At 41.7% G+C, this 21,430-nt stretch overlaps 1 protein-coding gene across 3 annotated transcripts in view; it reads left to right on the top strand.

Moving 5' to 3' along the window:
* The window catches only part of Ccny (cyclin Y), a 130,211-nt gene that overhangs the window by 60,721 nt on the left and 48,060 nt on the right, over nt 1–21,430 (top strand). For 2 of the 3 annotated variants that reach the window (XR_015640906.1, NM_001191833.1), the window contains 2 exon segments: nt 1,965–2,039; nt 10,855–10,889. Coding sequence is in view for 2 of the 3 variants with exons in the window: in NM_001191833.1 (NP_001178762.1) it covers nt 1,965–2,039; nt 10,855–10,889 (110 nt within the window). In the remaining variant the exon portion in view is untranslated. 3 annotated transcript variants of the gene reach the window in all.

The following is a 21,430-nucleotide window of genomic DNA, read 5'->3' as shown; positions in this document are numbered from 1 at the left end:
CTCTCCTTCCCTTCCTCCCTCCCCCCCTCTTCTTAAAGTAACAAGATCCTAACCTGAATAGGAAGAAACTATCTCACATCAGGACTCTTTATTTAGTTCAAGTTGAAGCAAGTTTGAAAGATTTTGTCTTCCTTTCCCATCTTCTCCCTACAGAGCCTCTTCCTCAAGGCATTTATTTACCTGTGAAACTCCAATGTCTTGAAGCAGAAGTTAAAGTGCCAGAAGGACTAAATTGCTTAAGAGTCTGTCAGTGATTCTTCTTTTCTTTTGCTTGTTTTCATTTGTGTGTGTGTGTGTGGTATATTTGAGCACAGTTTTGTGTGCAGGTATGCAAGTGCATGCATGGGTGTTTTGTCTGGGCAGATGCAAATATGTGTGTGGAGGAGCCTTGTTCTTTGATCTATACCTTGTTCTTGGAGACAGGATCTTTCAGTCAGACATGTAGCTCACTGGTAAAGCCTGTCCTCCCTAAGACTGAGGTTGCAGGTGAGTCACCGTACCCACTCAGCATTTAGGTAGGCTCTGGTGATTTAAACGTTAGACTTCTTGATTGCCAAGTAAGCACTTCAACCACAATGATGTCTGTCTCCTTGGAGTTTGCTTCTTTAATCAAAATGGCGAACAGTTAAAAACTGTTCGTTTGTAAGAACTTGCCTCCATTTATGTTTGCCCAGAATATGTCAGCACCCATGTGAACCAACATTTAGTGTTGTCTTCATTGTTTTTATGACTATCCTGTTTTTTCTCCTTTTACCTTTAGTTCATTGCTTCTTAAAGCTAAAGACAGGCACTGTTTTATTTAGTGTTGATTGGGTTCTTGAAGATTGTTGGAATGGTTTAATCCCAAATACTTTCTTCCTGGTACTCACTGTGAGTGAAGCTGAATGGTCATCCGGGCTCTCCAGCATGTTTAGATGTTCTCTTCTCCCTGGACTTCATTCTCCTGCCTGGATTACCCATTTACCAGCTCTAGTGTCAAACGGTTCTTTTGTTATTGTATAACTTAGACTGGGATTCTTTTGATAGAATACAGAGTTATTTGAGCTAAATAGAGAAGCTCTTGATCCTTGGAGAGATAAAGCTGGGGCTGCAAACCAAATGCCCATGGGAATGGGAAGACAGGAAGATTAGAACAAGGACTTGTAGCCCCTGCCATACTAGGGGTCTAGTGCTACCAGATGGCTTGATTGTCCAGAGATGTTGAAAATAAGGGTATATGCTTTTCTTTCTCTGGGTGTGCGCATGTGTGCACACACAGTCAAAAGGGTCATGCATGTGACTCTCTTTGCTCTCAAAACCTTCTGATTGCTATGTGTTAGTCTGGTTTCTTTTCTTTTAAGTTTGGATTGAATAGAATACTTGCCATGGCCCACATTAGATCCCACATGACCCATATACTTCAAACAGTACCTTTTAGTGTGATCAGGCCAGTGACCTGAAATGACCTCAGACCTCATTTGTTCACTTCTGAGGAGCACGTGCTCAGGTATAGAACTTGTACAGAATTGTGTGTAATAGTCTGCCCTAACTTTTCAGGGTCTCTCAGTGCAGGGGAGAATTTTCAAAAGACAGTGGAGTTTCAGACCACTAGCTCCCCTATGGGAGCATATCAGATATGGGTGGGTTTTTGGTTTTTTTGTTTGTTTGTTTGTTTGTTTGTTTTGTTTTGTTTTCCAATAGCAGTGTTCTTAATGGAACCAAAAGAATCTACTAACACAAACTATGGCTTCCACAGTCATAGACTATACCAACAGTTTAAGATGGAAAAGTTGAGGGTTGGGGATTTAGCTCAGTGGTAGAGCGCTTGCCTAGCAAGCGCAAGGCCCTGGGTTCGGTCCCCAGCTCCGAAAAAAAAAAAAAAAAAAAAAAAAAAAAAAAAGATGGAAAAGTTGAAAATTAATCATGACTCTACCTAATTATCTATCAACTTGTTATTTACTTAATCTCTCTTTCTTTCTTTAAAGATTTAAACATGGAATTCAATCCTTCAGACCATCCTCGGGCCAGCACAATATTCCTCAGCAAATCTCAGACAGACGGTAAGTTATTAATTTATTTGCCTTTAAAAATATAGTTAACCTAAATGTGGACACTGCCAAGATTTGATTTTTCATTTATGGTAGAGTTCTCTTTAGTAACCATGAATTACTATGTGTAATGGTGCTCTTGGTTATTCTGTGGTAATGAGTTACATTTTTACAATGTCTCATTTGAAGCAACTATCATCATTTTGCCATTAGCAAAATGGTAGCATTCTATAGTGAAAGTTAGTTGGGTCAGACATTTCCCTTTAGGTCCTAAAGTTTAGGGCATGACACTTATGAAGTTCTGAAAGATCAGATGTGTTCATTTGTCAGACATTAAGTAAAACAAAAATCTAAACTTTACATGAAAGCCAATTAACCCTCTTCCTGTCACTCATCAGCTCAGTTGAGCCTGCACAAGAGATACAAATCCTTTCTTTTCATTTCTTTCCTCCTCTTTCTCCCCCTGCCCCCCTTTTCTTTCGCCAAACTTTAGGTAACTGGGTCATTCTGAAGATGTTAGAATCCTCGCAGTCTGTCCTAGGTGTGTGTGTTTCTCCTATGGTGCAGGCTTATCTCTTCTTAGCCTTTTATTTACCTCACTGTTCTCTGGCCATTGGTTTCAAAGGAGTGGAAAGATAATACAAACTCAGTTTTTATAAATCTTCTAGGACACCAGTGGAGAAGTAGGACATAATGGCAAGGTGACCAAGGTATGTCTGGTTCTATCTACCCTTGACTCTGGACAGATTAATGGTTCTAATTCAGCTCAGGTCCTACAGAGACCACAAAGAAGACAAACATAGCTAAAACAGTGGTCTATGTATGAGGACTAGAGCTCTTCAGTAGGGTGGGTGTCAGTTTTGGTAGGATACTGTGTTGACACAACATGGATGATTATCAAGCAAACTTTTGGAAGATTTCTCCAAGAGTAAGAAAAGAGCAAGCATCAAATACTGGAGAAGGCTACTTCCAGTCTATTAGGTTAAAAAAGTCAACCCAAAACTTTTCTCTTTAACAAATGAAAAGCTGCCGAGAGGTATAGCATATTGCAGGCAAAGGAAGGTGGGATATGTATGGGACTGTGGTGAAAATGAGGATCAAAACTGATTTTCCTCAAAAACTTGAGAACGGTGAGGTGAGAAACTAGTGTCAGGCTGTCTGGCGGACAGGACTCTTCTGTGGAGCTGAGATGTCTTCCCAATTATCTCCTGTGATTGTCAGAGCCTGTGGGTGGGTAACACACTGTGATTGTCCTGGGAAAAGGAAGTGACCTAACTAGGGGAAGGATCATTCCAGAAATAGACTGTGGCCATTTTGCTAGACTCTGTCTTTCTTCCTTTTTACTAGAACTTCAAATCTGTGTATTGCTTTAGTTTCTCCTAACTACTAGGGCTTTCTACCCTTCATGCAGACATAACTGAGTTCTGTATTACAAACAAAAAGAAATGAAACCTTTTCCAGTAAGTGTTCTTTCTCTGCTCTTTCCATTCAGATTGCTTTCCTGGCCTGGGATTCAAGGGGACATTTCAGTCCTGTGGCCCTCACTGCTGTATCTTCAGGCAGCACCATTTGCTAAAAACAGTTCTCCTTAGTGAACAGTCAGTGATTTTAAGACGTGCTTTTATACATCTTGGCAACTCTAACAACTTAATTTTTGAGTGAAGTGGTTGAGAGAATTGGTTATTTACTTTATGAAACAACTTTGAACAGCTTGATACAGAAAATTTAAAGCTACCATTGCTCTATTCATAAACATGGCCAGTTGGAACAGTTGCCCCACATGCTGCCGGATTGCAGTGTCTGTGTTTTCTTGTTCGCTCCTTAATTCCACATCATCTCTCCTCATCCCGTGGAGTCTGCCTTTCTGACATTTCTTGGTGACTCAGAATGTATAGTCCTGATGGGGGCCTTTGTTGGGTCCAGGTTCTTAACCCAAGGGTCACAACCCCTTTGGGGGTTGCATTAAGATATTTACATTATGGTTTATTATAGTAGCAAAATTACAGCTATGAAATAGTAATGAAATAATTTTATGTTTGGGGTCCCTACAGCATGAAGAGCCTGCAGCATTAGGAAGGTTGGGAAGCCCTGCTTTAGAGCCTGTGCACAGAGCTGGCAGAGTGTGCATCCTGTATTCAAAGGAGCTGCTTCTCCTCAGCCTTCTGCTATACACCAATCTCTGGCCATTTTAGCTCTGTAAGCACCTGAGCTCGAGACCTTACTCTCTTGTAGCCCTGAATTATCATATGACAAAATACACTTTTTTTTCTAATTTATTTACTCCTCAGCAGTTTTTTATGTGCTGTGTGCTGGCGAACTTTGGAAGTGTAGATTGCTAGATGCCATCTCACTTATCAGTCTGTGTTCTTTGGCCTATGAACAATGACGTTTCTCTCTTCTGGCTCTTTTTAATTATGCAGGACATCATAATTAACCATATTCACCCATCTGTGTAACCAAACAAGAGACTGGGATTCCTAGCCAACTATGTCTTTTTACCTGTAATCAGCTTCTATGTCCCATGTCCCGTGTTCCATGTCCCGTGTTCCGAGGCCTGTACTATGAACTGCCCTTTGAAGTCCCGTATGTCAAGATACTGTTTGCTTTTCTATGATGACTTACTTTATTTCACATTGAATCTCATCATTCAGAGGGAACTTTTTGATTTGGATTTTTGAAACAATGTCTTGTTTTGTGTCCCACACTGGCTTGGATGGAAGGCAGCATTTCCTCCTGCCTCAGTCTCAGTACTGAGACTACAGGTATGTGCCAGCAACCCCAACACCGTCTAAACTGTTATAAGTAAAGACTATTTACCTATATTACTTTTTGCTTAAGAAGAGAGAGTGTTTTCTTCAGTTTGTTCTAAGTATGTTGCTACCAGGTGTAGGAAGTTGATAAAACATGGGGAAGGAAAGGATAAAGGAGTCTTACTACTTCATTCTCAGCAGCTGAACCACTATGAGATGGCTTTATGTAGCAGTTCACTTTCTCCCTCAATGTCTAGCTTTATTATAAAGGGATATAACCATTTCATAAGCAGTGGTTCTCAACCTGTGGGGTGTCAACCAACCTTTTCATGGGTTAGGTGTCTTGCAAATTAGATTTTTATATTACACTTCCTAACAGTAGCAAAATTACAGTTATGGCGTAGCATTGAAAATAATTTTATGATTAGGGGTCACTACAAACTACTAAAGGGTCAGAGCAGAGGCAGGGGGACATAGATATTTCTTACCCAGGTAGTAAATGTGCAGTTGTTCTTCCCACTTTGAATTTAGTATGACTAACTTGCCATCTTTCTCCACAATTATCCCTTGAGCTGTGTGAGGTAAGGGCTGTGTATGTGATGGGGAATGGGGAATAAAGTCTCTTGGCCAAGCCAGCTCTGTGGCCTGGATACTTTTTTCAGGTGCAGTGGTTGCTCTTCTAATGACCATTGCCTTTCTTTGAGCATCGGGCCTTTCAATCTGCACAAAATTGTTTGCATAGTACAAACTCTGATGCAGTCAGTTAGAGCCAAAGGTTTTCTTACTTCGCTTTTACCATAGCCTAATAGTGTCCCCAGATACAGTGGTTAGGGGACTTCATCAGGAAATACAGACACAGAACAGAAATGAATGGTAGTGGTTTGCCCAACAGGGTAGGGTTCTCTCCCCTTGTCATCATAGTCTCATTCTACTGTTGGTTAACAGCCTTGTGCTGTGGTCTGTTGGTCAGAAGTAATATCTAGTTATCTTTCATCTCTGAACATCTTCACCTCCCCTTCTATCAATACCAAACAACTCTCTCTGTGTTTCATAGCTTAGTAGCCTATCTTCAATTAAATATGCATTTGATTACCTGAGCCATGACATCAAATAGGTTGCAGAAATAAAAATATAATGTCACAGACATCTTGTAATAACAGCTAAAAGCCACGTGTAGTGATGCAGGCCTTTATTCTTAGCACTTGGGAGACAAACAGATAAACACATCCAAACAGAACAGCTACATATCTTGGGAGGATATCCCGAATTCCACAGTGACTAGAAGCTCAGAACATAACCAGCTATTTATCTGTTCTTTGTAGGTATGTCTTTTTAAACAAGGTTTGTTTTGCATGTTCACATCTAAAAGTGTGTGGGTGTGTCTTCTGTGTACACATGGAAGATAACCTGAGGGTGGGGGCCAGAGACATGAGATCCTCCTGGAGCTGGAGTTGTAGGAAGTTGTGTGCTGCCCCATGTAAGTGCTGAAAACCTGACAGAGGTCCCCTGAAAGAACAATAATCAACTAATGGACTATTTTTCCAGTCCCTGAATATGTTTTTCATCTTTCAAGTAAAGTTGGTAAGTGGTTCTGAGACAACAAGCAAGATGGGAAGAATGCCCAGTCTACCAGAGCTCTAAGCACCACAGTCGAAACAACTGAAGCCCAGCAGCTTTTTTACATTGAGTTTCTTCCTTTGGCTAGGGCTCTGCCATCCTCTCTACAGGTCTTGCTTTCAGAGTCATGCTACCCATAGCACCTTACGCCAGAGCACAGGGTCTGAGAGGAAAGAAGATGCACTTCAGCTGAGAATGGAAGTTAGCTCTTTTTTCAACTGCTACTGCCTATCTTTCTGCTTCTAGTTTTTCTTACTACAGATAAATTAGTCTTGGACAAATTTAAGAGTTACTTCTGAACATCTTGGAAAAACCAGGAATAGGTCAGGTCTGTACGACGGTAGCAGTGCTCTGAAGTAATGTACCCAACGGATACCTTGAGTCATCGTAATAACGCCTCACCTACATCATGTGCAAGATGCTGTGCTAGTGACTTTGTTAGCTCAGTTGTTTCAGTGCATGCATGAAATCATGGGCACCCTAGTGCAGGACAAGTATACATGTGAACTTATGAAAGCAGTACAGAGATTGCGCATGGTGATACATGCCTGTTATTCCTGATCTCATGGGGCTGTGGCAGGGGGACTGTGAGTTGGGGTTAGCCTGGTATAAAAAATAAGACCCTTTTTGAAAAAATGAAATGGTGGAAAAATTTTCCTAAAAATGGAATCAGGTAGGAAAAATATAATACATATGACAAAGTACATTTATGTTTCAAAAAATGAAAATATAGTCAGCAAAAATGCTGATACCAGTACAAAACTTGACTTGTTTCTATTGGTGTTTATGAAGAAAAACACCCATTTCAAAAGTACACATTTCTGTACATGCACACAGGACTTAAAAATATACATCAAAAATATACTGTGTTGGGATTGCTACTGTTTGTTTTCTCTGTGCTATTTCCCAGGCCTTAAGTCTTATTTATATCATTCCTTCTGCCTCATAGTGCGGTACGTTTTCCAATTTGACATCAATATGTCTTTTATAATGAGAAGTGTTTCTGGCTATAGTTAGTTGACTTTTCTGTGTTTTTTGAAGAAATCCCCTGGTATTCTCTGTGGAAACAAGTTGATTAATGGATTTTTGCTGTGTCCTGCTGCCCTTACATTTTCTGTCTTGCAGTGTCTTCCTCTGAGTATAGACATCTGAAATTGTTCTGTCTGTCCCTGTTGCCTCCTTGCTCATTTGTATTTCCTCTTGAATGTACAGAGTATCCCAATCCTCAGACTCTGGATCTAGAAATAAATGAAGATCTGCTTACACTTCAAGCTCCCTTCCTGCATCCCTGTGGAAATGACCTCACCAGGATGCCTTGCCTAGAGCTAGGAAGTGTGAGCTAACATCCTCTTACAGTACACTTTGTGTTCTGGCCATTGTGTTCTTGACCTCTGGTCAGGTTATGAGCTCAACAAAGTGGAAGTTTGGTGTGTACTCCAAACTAGGGCTCAGCAGTTGTATTTTGATATATGTGTATGTGAGTGCGTGTGTGTGCGCGCGCGCATGTGTTTGCTGCCCTATGTATGTAGAGCTGGCTGGTTTTGCGCTCACAAAGTGAGTTAGTGTGAACTCACAAAGTTTAGTAGTGTTTAGTGGAACCTCACTGGCAAACAACTCGAAAAGAGGTAACCCATTCTGATGTTGGGGGTTTATTTGCTAGCATGAGGTACCTTTGTCTGTATTCTCGAAGTGTCATTTCCCTCATCCCTCCTTATTGAATGACTCCATTTAAACTTTTTATTATGTATATTTATTTTAGAAAGCTTCTACAGTGGTAGGTTTCCACTTTTCAAGGCCTTTGGTGTTAGTTACCCCTCCGTTCTATCCCTCTTCTACCTGCTTTCCACTTCTACCCCATTTACTCCTCTGGCTCTCCATTATTTTCAGTCTCTTCTTCATACTGCCTGTGTTCCGTCTCCCTTCCCTTAAAGTATCCTCTACCCCCATGACCTTTATTAATTTCCAGGCCTCTGTGGGCACTCCAATATTTTAAACATGCATATGTAAAAATTTCAAAACTAGAACCCACATATTAGAAAGAATAAGCAGTGTTTGACTTCCTGGATTACCTCTGTCAGAATGATTCCAGATCTGTTTACCTGGAAATTTTGTAATTTCTATTTTCTTATTAGCTGAATGATTTTCCATTATAAAAATATAACACTTCATTTGGGTGATAGATATCTGGATTGTTTCCATTCTCTGGCTATTGCGACTAGAACTTGAGTGAATATGGATGATTGGGTCTCTAGATAGTAGGATACAGTCCTTTGCAGAGAGACCAAGTGTATGGCTAGCTCATGTGTGGATCATCTGTAGCTTTTCGAGGAGCTTCCATTCTGATCTCCACAGTGGCTGCAGTAATTCGTGTTCCCACCAAGAGTGCATGTGCCTTTTCCCATACCCAGACCAACACTTGTGTCATTTGTTCTTTCAGTCTTAGCCGTTCAGATCAGGGTAAGGTGCAACTTCAAATACATTTTAATTTGTATATCCTTGATGGCTACAGGTACTGAACATTTTACAAAAACATTTCTCAGCCATTAGTATTTTATCTTTGGAGAATTCTGATTAATTACATGTCCTACTTTTTTAATTGGATTGGTTTCTTGACATTTAGTTTTTTGAGTTCTTTATATACTGTAGACTGTCTGTCAGAGGTGTAGCTGGTATTTTTCCCATTCTGTAGACTGCCTCTTCTCTTCAGCTATACTTTACTTTGTGGAACAGAGGCTTTTCAATGTTAGGAAGTTCCATTTATCCGTTGCAGGTCTTAAAGCCTATATTACCAGAATACTGTTTAGAATATCTTTTCCTAGTCCTGTAAGTTAAGCTTATTCCCTACCTTCTCCTCTCACAGATTCAGGGTATCATCAGGTCCTTGATTTATTTGAAGTTGAGTTCTATGCAAGATCTGAAATGTTGACCGAGTTTCATTTCACAGATGGCTAAACAGTTTTAACAGCACACTATTTGTTGTCTTTTTTTCCAATGTATAGTTTTGGCCCGTTGAACAAAAATCAAAAATGGCTATGTAAGTATGGGCATATACATACATACACACACACACACACACACACACACACAAACGGGTCTCAAGTTCTAATGATTGTTTTTATGCCAGTTGCTGGTCTTATTATTATAGCTTTGAGGTATAACTTGAAATCTGGGATGATGCTGTCTGACATTTTCATTGTTCAGGATTCTTCTGGCTACTTTGAATTTCTGTATTCTTTTGTGTTTCCATATTAACTTTAAGGTTGCTTTTTAAAATTTCTGTGAAGAATTACATTGGGTGGGTTTGTTTGCTTGTTTGATTGTTTTCAGGTAAGATTTCACAATGTAGCTCCGACTGACCTATCACTCAAGAGATCTACCTGCTTTTGATGCTGGAGTGCTGTGATTAAAGGCCTGACCCTGAACTGGAATTTTGAAGGACATTATATTAGATATGTAAATTTGCTTTTAGTAGGATGACCATTTTCATAAAATTGAACCCTACCAATCCATGAACATGGGAGGTCTTTCTGTCTTCTGGTATCTTCAGTTTCTTTCTTTCAGTCTTCATTTACAAGTGTTTAAGAACAAGATCCTTTCACTTGCTGGGCCAGGACTTTGACTCAGTTACATTGGAGGATCCGGGAGTGTTTCCCTAGGAATCTAGAGCAGTTCTAAGTGCAGAATTGCTCGAGGGTTTCGTGGGTACAGACTACAGGAGAAACGCTTGCTCAATGCAAAGCTGAGGCTGTACTTTGTCGAGTTAGTGCCTTCTTCTTGCAGAAGCCTGAAAGGACAACACACCATTTAGTTTCTCTGTGTTCTCTGGCAACTTTCTGGTTTCTGAGGCTGGAGGTTGCCTGTTCTGACAAGAATTGAGGCTAAAGGCGTGCAATGCCATTCAGAATAAGCAAGAGCAAGGCTGGACAAATCAATATGGGAGGCTCACGTACCTCCTTGAAAGTAGATTGGAGCCTCCTAAAACAGAAGCTCAGATCTGTTTGTTGATGGTAGTAGCTAGAGGAAACAAGTGTCTTCCACTGGAGAGCACTTTTGTACCACATCACTTGGTCTGCTATTGGGGATAGCAATTTTCTTACTAATAATTCATTCATATAATACTGATCTATAAAAAACCATTTGGGTCCTAGGTAAATAATCGTCAATTACCTTAACGTATTGGATACATATAATTTTCATGAGATACACCAATACTTCATTCATGTAAAGACAATCTGTCTTCAGTTGACTTGAGATAGTTATGGTGTTGTTTAAGTGGCTATGTACTGACCTCTGTTGATCAACCATTCGTGCAGATTCTTTACACTTCAATTGGTAAATGAGTAACTGGGAACTTGGTTGCTAGGAGAATATGAGCATAGCAAAGAGGCTCATTCCTCTGCCACCTACAGGGGTTGATATACAAGCCTGTAACATTTTTGTCCCATCTTTTGTTTTCACAGTGAGAGAAAAACGAAAGAGTCTCTTCATTAACCATGTAAGTGAAACTGCCTCCCCATATTTTCATAATAATTTTATAGTAGAATGTGGTAGGTGAAGATGCCCTGTGTGTTTTGTGGAACTTACAAGAAGGTGAGGGGTGATGAAATGATGATTTGCTGGGCATGGCTTGGGATTCACTCCCACTAGCATGTCACCAAATACTCCATGACTGCTGTGGAAGGGACACGCCCCAGGAAAAGACCACAACAAATACTGCATGGGTCCAAACAAAGCAGACGCTTTTCATTTTGAACCTTTCATTTCTGCTCCTTCCCAAATTCCTGGGTTTTTGTTGTTATTGAGGCTGTTTGGTTTTTTTTGTTTGTTGATTTGTTTTGGTTTTTTTTGTTTGTTTGTTTTGGTACAGTTCTCTCTTAGTAAATGTAATTATTTTTCAAGAGCAGCTTTCTGATTTTTCTCTTTCTTCTATTCAATGGCTGTTTGTGGAACAGTTCCTCACATTTTTGTGTGTGTGCTTAAAAGCAGTTCTTATGTATGGGGAGACTAAACTTAGCCCTTTAATTTTAAAAGCATTTTCAAAATTTTCCTCTAGTGCCTTGTTATTATTCTCTGCAATATATCTCCCCATGGAGGCCACACAGGATAGGATCAGGCATATCTATCTTCTCCAGCCTCTCCCCACTGTCAACAGACAAGCCATAACCACCCCTTCCATTCTAATCATTTTTGTTCTTTAAAAAAGAAAACTTCTTCCACAAGGTAAGGAATGATATAGTTAGGTAACTGCCAAAGTAAGTGTGCTATAAACTCTCATACTGAAAACCACAGTGATGAATCTGACCTTACAGAGGCGTGACTTAGCCTGCATTCCTAGCCTGCATTTTAGAACTTGTCCATCCTAATATGTGTAATGATAAAGCTGTGTATTAAAGACTCTTAAGACCATCAGAAGATGAAGGCAGGGTCATAGGAAACTGGTGATCCCTCTGCAACAATGACAGCTACTACTTACAGATCACTTATTAGAGGTTAGAGGCTCTCTAATTTCTATGGACTAATTTTTTTTGGGGGGGGGGCTTGTGTTATGTGAGGGTGCCATGGGTTGTGTGTGTGTGTGTGTGTGTGTGTGTGTGTGTGTGTGTGTGTGTGTGTCTGCAAGTGTGTGTTTGTCAGTCAGAGTACAATTCTCAGGAGTCACTTTTCTCCAGCTACCCTTTAGGATATAGGATTCTACCTTGTAGGATTAGGGTTATAGGCTGCCTGTCCAGAGGATCTTTACTCCGTGACCTCCCATATCAGCCTCCATCAGATTTCTAAAGCACTTCCCTGGGCCACCAGATTGTTTTGTTGTTGTTGTTGTTGGTGGTGGTGGTGGTGGTGGTGGTGGTGGTTTGTTTTATTTTTTCTTAACACGTAACAATTTATTTACAGTTGAACTCTTTACAAGATAGTTATAAGACAAACAGTTGTACACATCAGAAATTGTATTGACAGTATGAATTACAGCGCAGATAACAGCATGAAACTGGCTTAAAACAAAGCTGAAGTAGAAAGACAGTTTGTCTTTTAATTCATTAAAGTTAGCTTAACTTTTGTTAAGGAAATAAAGACCTATGTTCTAGGAGAACAGCAGGACCATTCTGATGGAGATTGAATTTCAAAGTTTCGTATTCCCTGTAGGGAAAATAAGATTCATTTCCCACACACTCTTTAATACACTGTAATTTCATTCCTGGAACTTTAACATCAGCCTCCTCCTTCTCAACAAACTCCAACATACCCAAACAAAGGAAATCTAGAAGAGGAGAAAATAAAATTAGAGATCCTTGGGGAAAGGAGAACCAAAACAATAGAGTCTACTTAACTCTTGCCAGGTAGCATTTCCCTGGCTCTCTAGGGTGTCATTTGTAAGCATCTATGGGACCCCAGTGTTATACATGTGAAGCAATGATAGAAATGGCTAAGAATTTTGTGTGTTAGAAGGTGTATTCCTGAATCTAGGAAGGGCAGGGATTGAAGATAAGTTCCCAGTTATTTACCTGTGGTGTGTACTTGGCTGCATTCTCCACGGTAATACTTAGGCTCATTAGAGAAGATCTAAAATTGCCACCAGACCCCTGATTCAATTTAAGGGCATGTGAAAGAGAAGGCGTTTGATTGTCCAGGCTACTGCTGATAACAGTCAATGGGACAGGTGAGATTTCACAGTCCATTTGTTTTCATATGCTCTACACTGTGACCTTCCCTGCATCCCGTGCAGTCTTGGCATACGTCTCTCCGAAATCAGCAGCCATGGACTAGCATGTGGAGATGGGTACTGGGTTGTGCATCCTAACTCATGCTTCCTGACAGTTTGCCCAGCTGTCATGCAGTGAAGTCAGACAGATGAGTTCTCATATGTTCTGGATACAGATAGCTGTGTACTAAGTTTCTTTGTAGCAGACGGCCCTGGAACTCGTACTCTCTCACACTATTCACAGACTTGCCTACAAATGAGCATTTGAGTTGTACTTCCACTAGAAAAAGCCACATAAGACAGAGTCAAAAGACTGGATTAAGTCACAAAAATTGTGAGTTTCACAGCTTCTCACTTAAAAGTTAAAAGTAGAAGGGGAGCTAGAGCAATGGTTCCACAGTTGGGAGCACCTGTTTTCAGAGAATGTGAGTTCAGATCCCAGCACCCATGTAGGAAGGCTTACAGCCTCCTATAGCTCTAGGGGATCTGACATCCTCTTCTAGCGTCTTCAGGGATATATAGATACATACATACGCACATGTACATGAAAATAATAAGACAAGTCTTTGCTTAAAAAAAGAGCAACACTGACTGTTGGGCCATACTTACATTTACCACCTGACTTGGACGGTTTCAACTCAGCACCCAATCAACCCCTCGTCCGTCTGATAATGAAACATGTAGCAGACGTGCAGCTGAAGTCTTCGTGCAGGTTCCCCTGGAGACAGGGCTGTCCCTGCGTTTGTTCCCTGTCTGCGGACCCTGTTCCCTAACTAGGTCACCTTGTCTGGCTTCTGTGCCTAGTCCTAGTCCCTGGGAAGGGGGCAGGGACATGATGAACAGAGGGGAGCTCCCCCTTCTCCGAGAAGAAGGCAAAGGGAGAGGCGAGTTGATATTAGGATGTAAAGTAAAAAAATTACAATAACAAAGAAACAGATAAGTAGTAGACCTAAGATTGTAACTTGTCTGGGTGCTTCTCAGAAGGATTAGCTTGAATTCAGAGGTAACAATTGTAATTCTGCTTCCACAGGACAGTCTAGTCTGGAGGATTCCGTTCTCACTATGGATCCTCAGTTAAAAGTTTCAAGTTGTTCTTACATTTTGGAACAACTAGTTTCCTTTGTATAACTTGTAATATAACTTTATTGTTGTTTGATTTCTCCTTTGAGATTCTAAAGAACCTGTGTAGTGTGTATTACTCAGGCAATCTACAAAGACAACGTCGTTACTCTAGAAACGCAAGTGAGGAGAAATGGTCAGAGTTCCCTCTGTTTCCAGTTAAATAAGAGCAACTCTAGCTGCACCGCTTACTGTTCTCATTGCTGTAATCAAATACTTGAGAAAACCACTTCGGAGAAGAAAGGGTGATTTCCTTCACAGCTTGAGGTAGAGCCCATCACAGTGGGAAGTGCATGGGAGCAGGAGCATGAAGCAGCTCCATCTTTGCAGTTAGGAAGCAGAGCGGAATCTTGGTACTCAGCTCACTCCTTTATGTAGCCTGGGCTCTGTCCCATGAAATTGTGCCACCCATGTTTAAAGTCTATCTTCTACTTCAGTTACTTCAGTCTTAAAAATCTCCCAGACATGCCCAGAGGCTTGTTTCCTAGGTGATCTTAGATCCTGTCCAGTTGAAAAATCTCTTTTAACAGCCATAGCCTCTGGGAAAGTGACTTCCTCCAGATGGAAAAGCTCCTCTGGCTGCCAGCCGCGCACGTAGCAGGTGTAGAAGCCCTGCCCTGTCTGCGTAGGGAGGGAAGGAGCCGCGCACGTAGCAGGTGTAGAAGCCCTGCCCTGTCTGCGTAGGGAGGGAAGGAGCCAGCGCACGTAGCAGGTGTAGAAGCCCTGCCCTGTCTGCGTAGGGAGGGAAGGAGCCGAGGGAAGGAGCCGCGCACGTAGCAGGTGTAGAAGCCCTGCCCTGTCTGCGTAGGGAGGGAAGGAGCCGAGGGAAGGAGCCGCGCACGTAGCAGGTGTAGAAGCCCTGCCCTGTCTGCGTAGGGAGGGAAGGAGCCGAGGGAAGGAGCCGCGCACGTAGCAGGTGTAGAAGCCCTGCCCTGTCTGCGTAGGGAGGGAAGGAGCCGCGCACGTAGCAGGTGTAGAAGCCCTGCCCTGTCTGTTGAGAATTGAGGCAGGCGTAGGCGAGGGAAGGAGCCAGAGGGGTTTAAGGGTTAAGGTGTCACAACGTCTCAAGGTTTCTTGCACAGGAATAAAATGGTCTGGGAGTACCAACAGCTGCTAAAACAACTGACTTAGATTAATATTCTAATCACCATGTCGGTGATTCTGTATCCAGGTTTTAGATGTAGTTAGAATGGACAGAGAAAAATGTGATGTTATGAAAAATTTTAAAGCTTTGTGTCATGGTATTTATTTAAAATTGACTTCTTTAAATAAATTTGCTCAAGTTTTGCTTTTGTTTTTCTCGAAAATCAGATACTTAAGTATATTTTTAACTAAAGTGTGAAAATCTCTGATTATAAATTACAATGTTGTAGATAATTGTAGTTGAGAATCTTCCCAAAACATAGGGAAATTTGAATTTGCTTTATTTTTCTCCGACCTCCTCCTGCCTCCTGCCAACAGCATATGTAATGTGAGTCTTTCTACTACAACAGTGAGGGAAGTCTAGGGAGGGTGGAAAGAAGACGCGATCAGGAGTGACGTGGCCAGGCCTTTCCATGCTCTTTTCACTGCACATAGATTTGGAAACCAGGAAGCTGACCAGGAAATATTCTGTAGGGTCATGCTCTTCGTATTGCTTGTGGATCAAGTCTTCCGGGTTCTGTATTAACAGCTAATGTCATTGTTCTAGTATTTGATTATAGTTCAGGGAACTTTGTTATATAATTACTAAGAACAGGATTCCCAAGTGGCCATATATTATATTCATTTCGTTTTAAGAACACTGGTTTCAGTAGTTTTTGTTTTTAATGTAACACAGCTCTGAATTGATTGTTTCTTGTGAGCTGTGAGTGATGGAAAGAGAATTCCCTAAGAAATGGAGTCTTTGCTAGTTTCAGTCTATATCTCAAATTGTGGGAGTAAAGGAGGAAGCGGAACAGTCCAGAGTCTGAAATGTTTAGAATTCTGAACTTTGCTTCTAAGAGATTTATTCTAATTGGAGGAGAAATTTGTCAGACAGCTAGTATGCTTGTTATCAATACAGTATTCTTGGAGAATACTAAAAAGACTCAGTAAAATTTCAGTTAAGATTTTAGAATCTGCTAAGATGAAGGAATTGGAATTCTAAGTAGTTTCAAGTTGAAAGAAAAGTTAGAAAATAAAAGAGTGGAATGTTACCAAGCTCATTTTGCAAATTCAGTAATACCTTACCACAGATGACACAACCAAAATGGAAAGTTATTGTTCAGTCTTCTTCATGGATATTTACATGCACGAATTCTCATTAAAATACTTGGAAACTGAATTAAAAAACACATTAAAATATACCACGATCAGGTTGGCTTTATTCCGGAGAGGCAGGGATAGGGACTTGAGAGAATATATGGTCATCTCAGTAGCTGCAGAGAGTTTTTTTTGGTTGGTTGGTTGGTTGTTTTACAAAACCTAACAACCTTCATGATAAGAGCCCTAAGAGACAAAGACTATCTTAATATGGTTTATTAAAGAATATATACACAATCTATGCCTAACATTATGCTAAATAGGGAAAAGCAAACTGTATCGACTGAAAGGAGGATTAAGATAAAAGGTGTTCACGTGTCCACTGTCTCTAGGCCTTTGTTTGTTTTAGTACAGTTCTTGAAGTCTTGACCCTGCTCTGAACATAACTTAAAACATATATGACTATTATATTAGAAAGCTGCAGCTGTTTTGGAAAAAACGAAAAACAAAACCCCTCCTTTTCTTTATGGCTGCAGAGACCTCGTATAGCAGAACACCCCAGTGGGTATGGGTATGCAGGAATCCTCATGAGCATATTGTGTCCAGGACCACCCTCTCCTCACATCAGGCCAAGCCTTATCTGTGATTCTGATATTACCTCACTTTTAATGCGCATTTTATTTGATCCTATTAAGTCCTGAGATGCAAGACTCTCTCATTGTCACCAAAAGTACAATTCTGTTGAAAGTTACGAAATTCATTTAGGGAGTATGTCCTACACATCAATGGGCATGCATTCTTACAGTAACAACAGCAAGGGGCAAGCTTTGCCACCTGCCATGGACAGATTAGGGCCTTGGGAACTGTATTGCTTGGTTCTGTGTCTGTTTGCCACAAGCTAGAGTTATCAGAGTGGAAGGAGCCTCAGTTGAAGAAATGCCTCCATAAGATCCAACTCTTAAGGCATTTTCTTAGTGATCAGTGGGGGATGGGCCAGCTCACTGTGGGTGCTTCCGAGTTCTATAAGAAAGCAGGCTGACACCCAATTAGACAAGATGGATGAAGCAAAGAAGTGCAGGCAGACAGGAACCGGATGTAGATCTCTCCTGAGAGACACAGCCAGAATACAGCAAATACAGAGGTGAATGCCAGCAGCAAACCACTGAACTGAGAACAGGACCCACGTTGAAGGAATCAGAGAAAGAACTGGAAGAGCTTGAAGGGGCTCGAGACCCCATATGTACGACAATGCCAAGCAACCAGAGCTTCCAGGGACTAAGCCACTACCTAAAGACTATACATGGACTGACCCTGGACTCTGACCCCATAGGTAGCAATGAATATCCTAGTAAGAGCACCAGTGGAAGGGGAAGCCCTGAGTCCTGCTAAGACTGAACCCCCAGTGAACGTGATTGTTGGGGGGAGGGCGGCAATGGGGGGAGGATGGGGAAGGGAACAGCCATAAAGAAGGGGAGGGGGAGGGATTAGGGGGATGTTGGCCCAGAAACCGGGAAAGGGAATAACATTCGAAATGTAAATAAGAAATACTCAAGTTAATTTAAAAAAAAAGAAAGAAAGAAAGAAAGCAAGCAAGCAAGCAAGCAAGCAAGCAGGCTGATCAAGCCATGTAAAGAGGCCTCTCCAGGGCCTCCGCACCAGCTTTGCCTCCAGATTACAGCTATGCTTGAGTTTCTGTTCTGACTTCCTCCAGTGATGGGCTGTAATCTGGAAGTGTCAGCAGAATAAGCTCCTCCCAACTTGCTTTGTAGTCATGCTGCTTTTGTCCCAGCAGTAGAACCCTACGACAGAGACTGAAATCAAGGTGGGCACGTATGGCCTGTGCCAGACATTGTTGAGTGTGAAAAAATCTACCTTTACCAGACACTCTAGGATAGTGGGGTGAGCAAAAGTGTCCCTTGCAAACAGATTGTGAGAGTTGTTTACACAGCCTCTCTATGGAGAACAGATCCTTGAGCACTGGCCCCTGAGCCTACCTGCAGCCCCTTCCCTAGAACTTGTGCATCTCAGGCTAATATCTATGGCTCCTTGGGTCTGCCTGCCCCTCTCCTGTACCACTTTGCTGAACATGTCCTTTCCTTCAGGATGGCATAGGTTCTCCCTGAGATTTGAGATGCCAGTTTGTTGGGCACACCCAGTCAACTCACACAGGACCCTGTATTTATTGTGGGGAGGCAGACTTCCTGTGCTTGGTGGAAGAGCTGGCTACTAGCTTGCCAGTCGAATGAATAGCTGCTTCTCATCTGGTGACTCAAGTCCAGGTCCTAGACAGAGTCCAGCTGAGTGAATGCAGGTTAGAACAAAGCATGGTCAATGTTACTGAGATGAATACAGGGTATGTACCACATAGAGAGGACATAGTCTGTAGAGTTTGCCCACGCTTAACCGACACCACCACTGGGCGGTGTCTGGCTGTGGGAAGTCACGGGACACCACTCAGGAGGTAGAGAGGCACAGGACACAGCTGGAGCTGGCATGGGGGTCCCGGAGGCTGTCAAGTTTTCAGGCTCTTGGGCATCCAGGTACCGCTGGGAAGATCTGAGAACAGAGTGGGGGCTCACAGAGCTGGATCTAGCCCAGTCGGAGGGGAAAGGGGTGGGGACTCCGGCTGGTCCCACAGGGAGAGTCTTTGGCCTTGGCTTGTTGGGCGGTGGGCTGCAGGTTTGGGGGTGGGGTGTCTGGGCGCAGGGGGAATTTCTTTAGGAGATTAGATAGCAACTCTGTAGTTGAAGGGCTTCTGTACAGCTCCCCATGGCAGATCCCAATGAAAAGTGACAGTCCTCCGTTTCAAGGCGTTTATTGTCAAGGTGGAAAGTGGATGAGTAAAACCGTATCCACTTCACAGAATGGGCCTGAGATTAAATACCTTTTGCAGGGAGGAGTGTCTGGGAAGGGAAATTCATTGGCTAAGCTTCCAGGCCTTTAGGTAGCTCATTGTAATGGAGATCTATCTAGAGATCACATCCTCTACCTGTGAAAGACTTGGGGCATTGCCCAATGGCCACTAATCTAGGGAGGGCTGTAGGCTAGTGATGGGCCTGGTATCTTGGGCTGCAGGCTAGTGAAGGGTCTGGTTTCCTGGGAATCAGATGAAATGCTTACTGTCCCTTTTAGTGTCTCCGGGATTCAAGCCTCCTCAACCAGGAACCAGGATGCCTTTCAAGGTCTCAAAAAAGTCTACCATAGGTATAGTAGCAAGGAGTTCTGGAGGGTAAACCAAATGGACAAGAACATGCCTTCAAGGTACATGTGTGCAGTCTAGACAGATGAACCACAGAGTAAGCAGGCTCTGCCTACTGATTTGATTAAGTGTGAGTGGTAAGATCCATAGAGTGAAGGCTAGGGTCACTGTGGAGGGTACAGGCCCTTGTTTCTTGCGTCTGACAGTCATCAATGTTGGGATTGCTAACCAGATAGACTCAGTAACTGAAATGCAGAGTAATAATAGTTGCTTTTCATCATGCAGTCCAACAAGCTTTATCTATCAGTGGACATTGGTGTAAATAGTCAATTATTTTGTTCTATGGGCATTGTGTAAATACATTGACTTGTTTCAGTATTAGTTTTACAGTTATCTTGTTTAACATTCATAATTTACTTAGTAAAATATACATTGATGGAAAGAAAAATGCTATTACTGCAATGGAAATAAAGCATCCTGAGGAAATAATTCTTCCTGATAGTCTTGCCTGGCTCCTCTGCTAGTTACCACTAGAGGAGATTATCTTTTCTGTCACCAAGACAGCGGTTACTGGAATTCTCAGCTGTCTGTCCCATCGAGCCTCTTTTTAAGTAAAATACTGTTTTAAGTATTTTCTTTTGTGATCTACATTTCGGAGACATCCCATATTGAAGGCATTATAACATTTAACATTTTAAAAAACATATACTATGTACAAGAGCAGAGCCTTCTATACACCAGCCCTCTTCTAACACTAACTCCAGTATTCCTCATAGTGTGACCTTATGAGGCCAGGTCTGCTATTGTAACTGCTCCACAGATAAGTAAATTCAGCTAAGAGCTCCTCAAAATAACCCAGCAGGCAGGCAGTTATCTGACTCATGTTACAGTTGCTGTGTCCCTCTTATTTTTTAACATTTATTACTATTTCTTGAGATTTTTATACATGGTCATGTATTTATATCACATTCTTTCCCCCTGCAACAACTCCTCGACTTTTTGATTCAGTCTGTCTGTCTGCCTGTCTGTCGTACACACATACACACATAGAGAAACAGAGAAAGAGAGAAACACATTATATAAATACAGCCTGCTGAATCTATTTAGTATTGCTCTTATGTATGTGTGTTCAGGGATGACCACTTGGAATTAGATAGCTTATCCTGGAGCTCATCCCTAGAAAAGATCGGCTTTCTCACTGAGCAGCCATTAACTGCCTATAGTTTTTTATCTAGGGATAGGACCTTGTGAGATTTCTCCCCTCTACCTTGGGATATCAGCTAGTTAGGTCATTGTAGAAAGTCTTCGTTAGGTGGCTATATTGTTAAGATTTCATGGATACAACTCTGTGTCATATATAGAAAACTCTATTTCTCAGTAGATTTCCTGGTCATCTGGCTTGTATGTATAGTTTTTTTTTCTCAGAACATCTTACATGCTGTTTCCTGAACCTCGGGTGTATCAATGGACACCCCACATTTAGTAGGTCTTTGAATTTTGACCAGGTCTGAATTTCTGTGATGTCCCCATCTGCTACAAAAACAAGTTTTGGGGTTGTTGATCAAAAAGAGTTACACTTATCAGCAGATACAAGGATAAATTTAGACTGGTGTTGGGAATTATACTAGTTTAGGGTTCAGTGCCTCACCCTCCATGGGTAGTTGATTAGGTTATAGTACCAGACATGAATTTCCTCCTTTTGAATGGGCCTTAAGTCCAATTTGGTTGCTCTTGGCTGCCTTCCAGATGAAAGTCCCACTATTGCACCCTTGAATTATCGTGCTGTGCTGGTCATTGT

The sequence above is a fragment of the Rattus norvegicus genome, chromosome 17 (genome assembly GCF_021556685.1).
Source record: "Rattus norvegicus strain SHRSP/BbbUtx chromosome 17, alternate assembly SHRSP_T2T, whole genome shotgun sequence".
Classification (NCBI taxonomy): Eukaryota; Metazoa; Chordata; class Mammalia; order Rodentia; family Muridae; genus Rattus; species Rattus norvegicus.
This window is presented reverse-complemented; position numbering and strand designations above follow the sequence as displayed.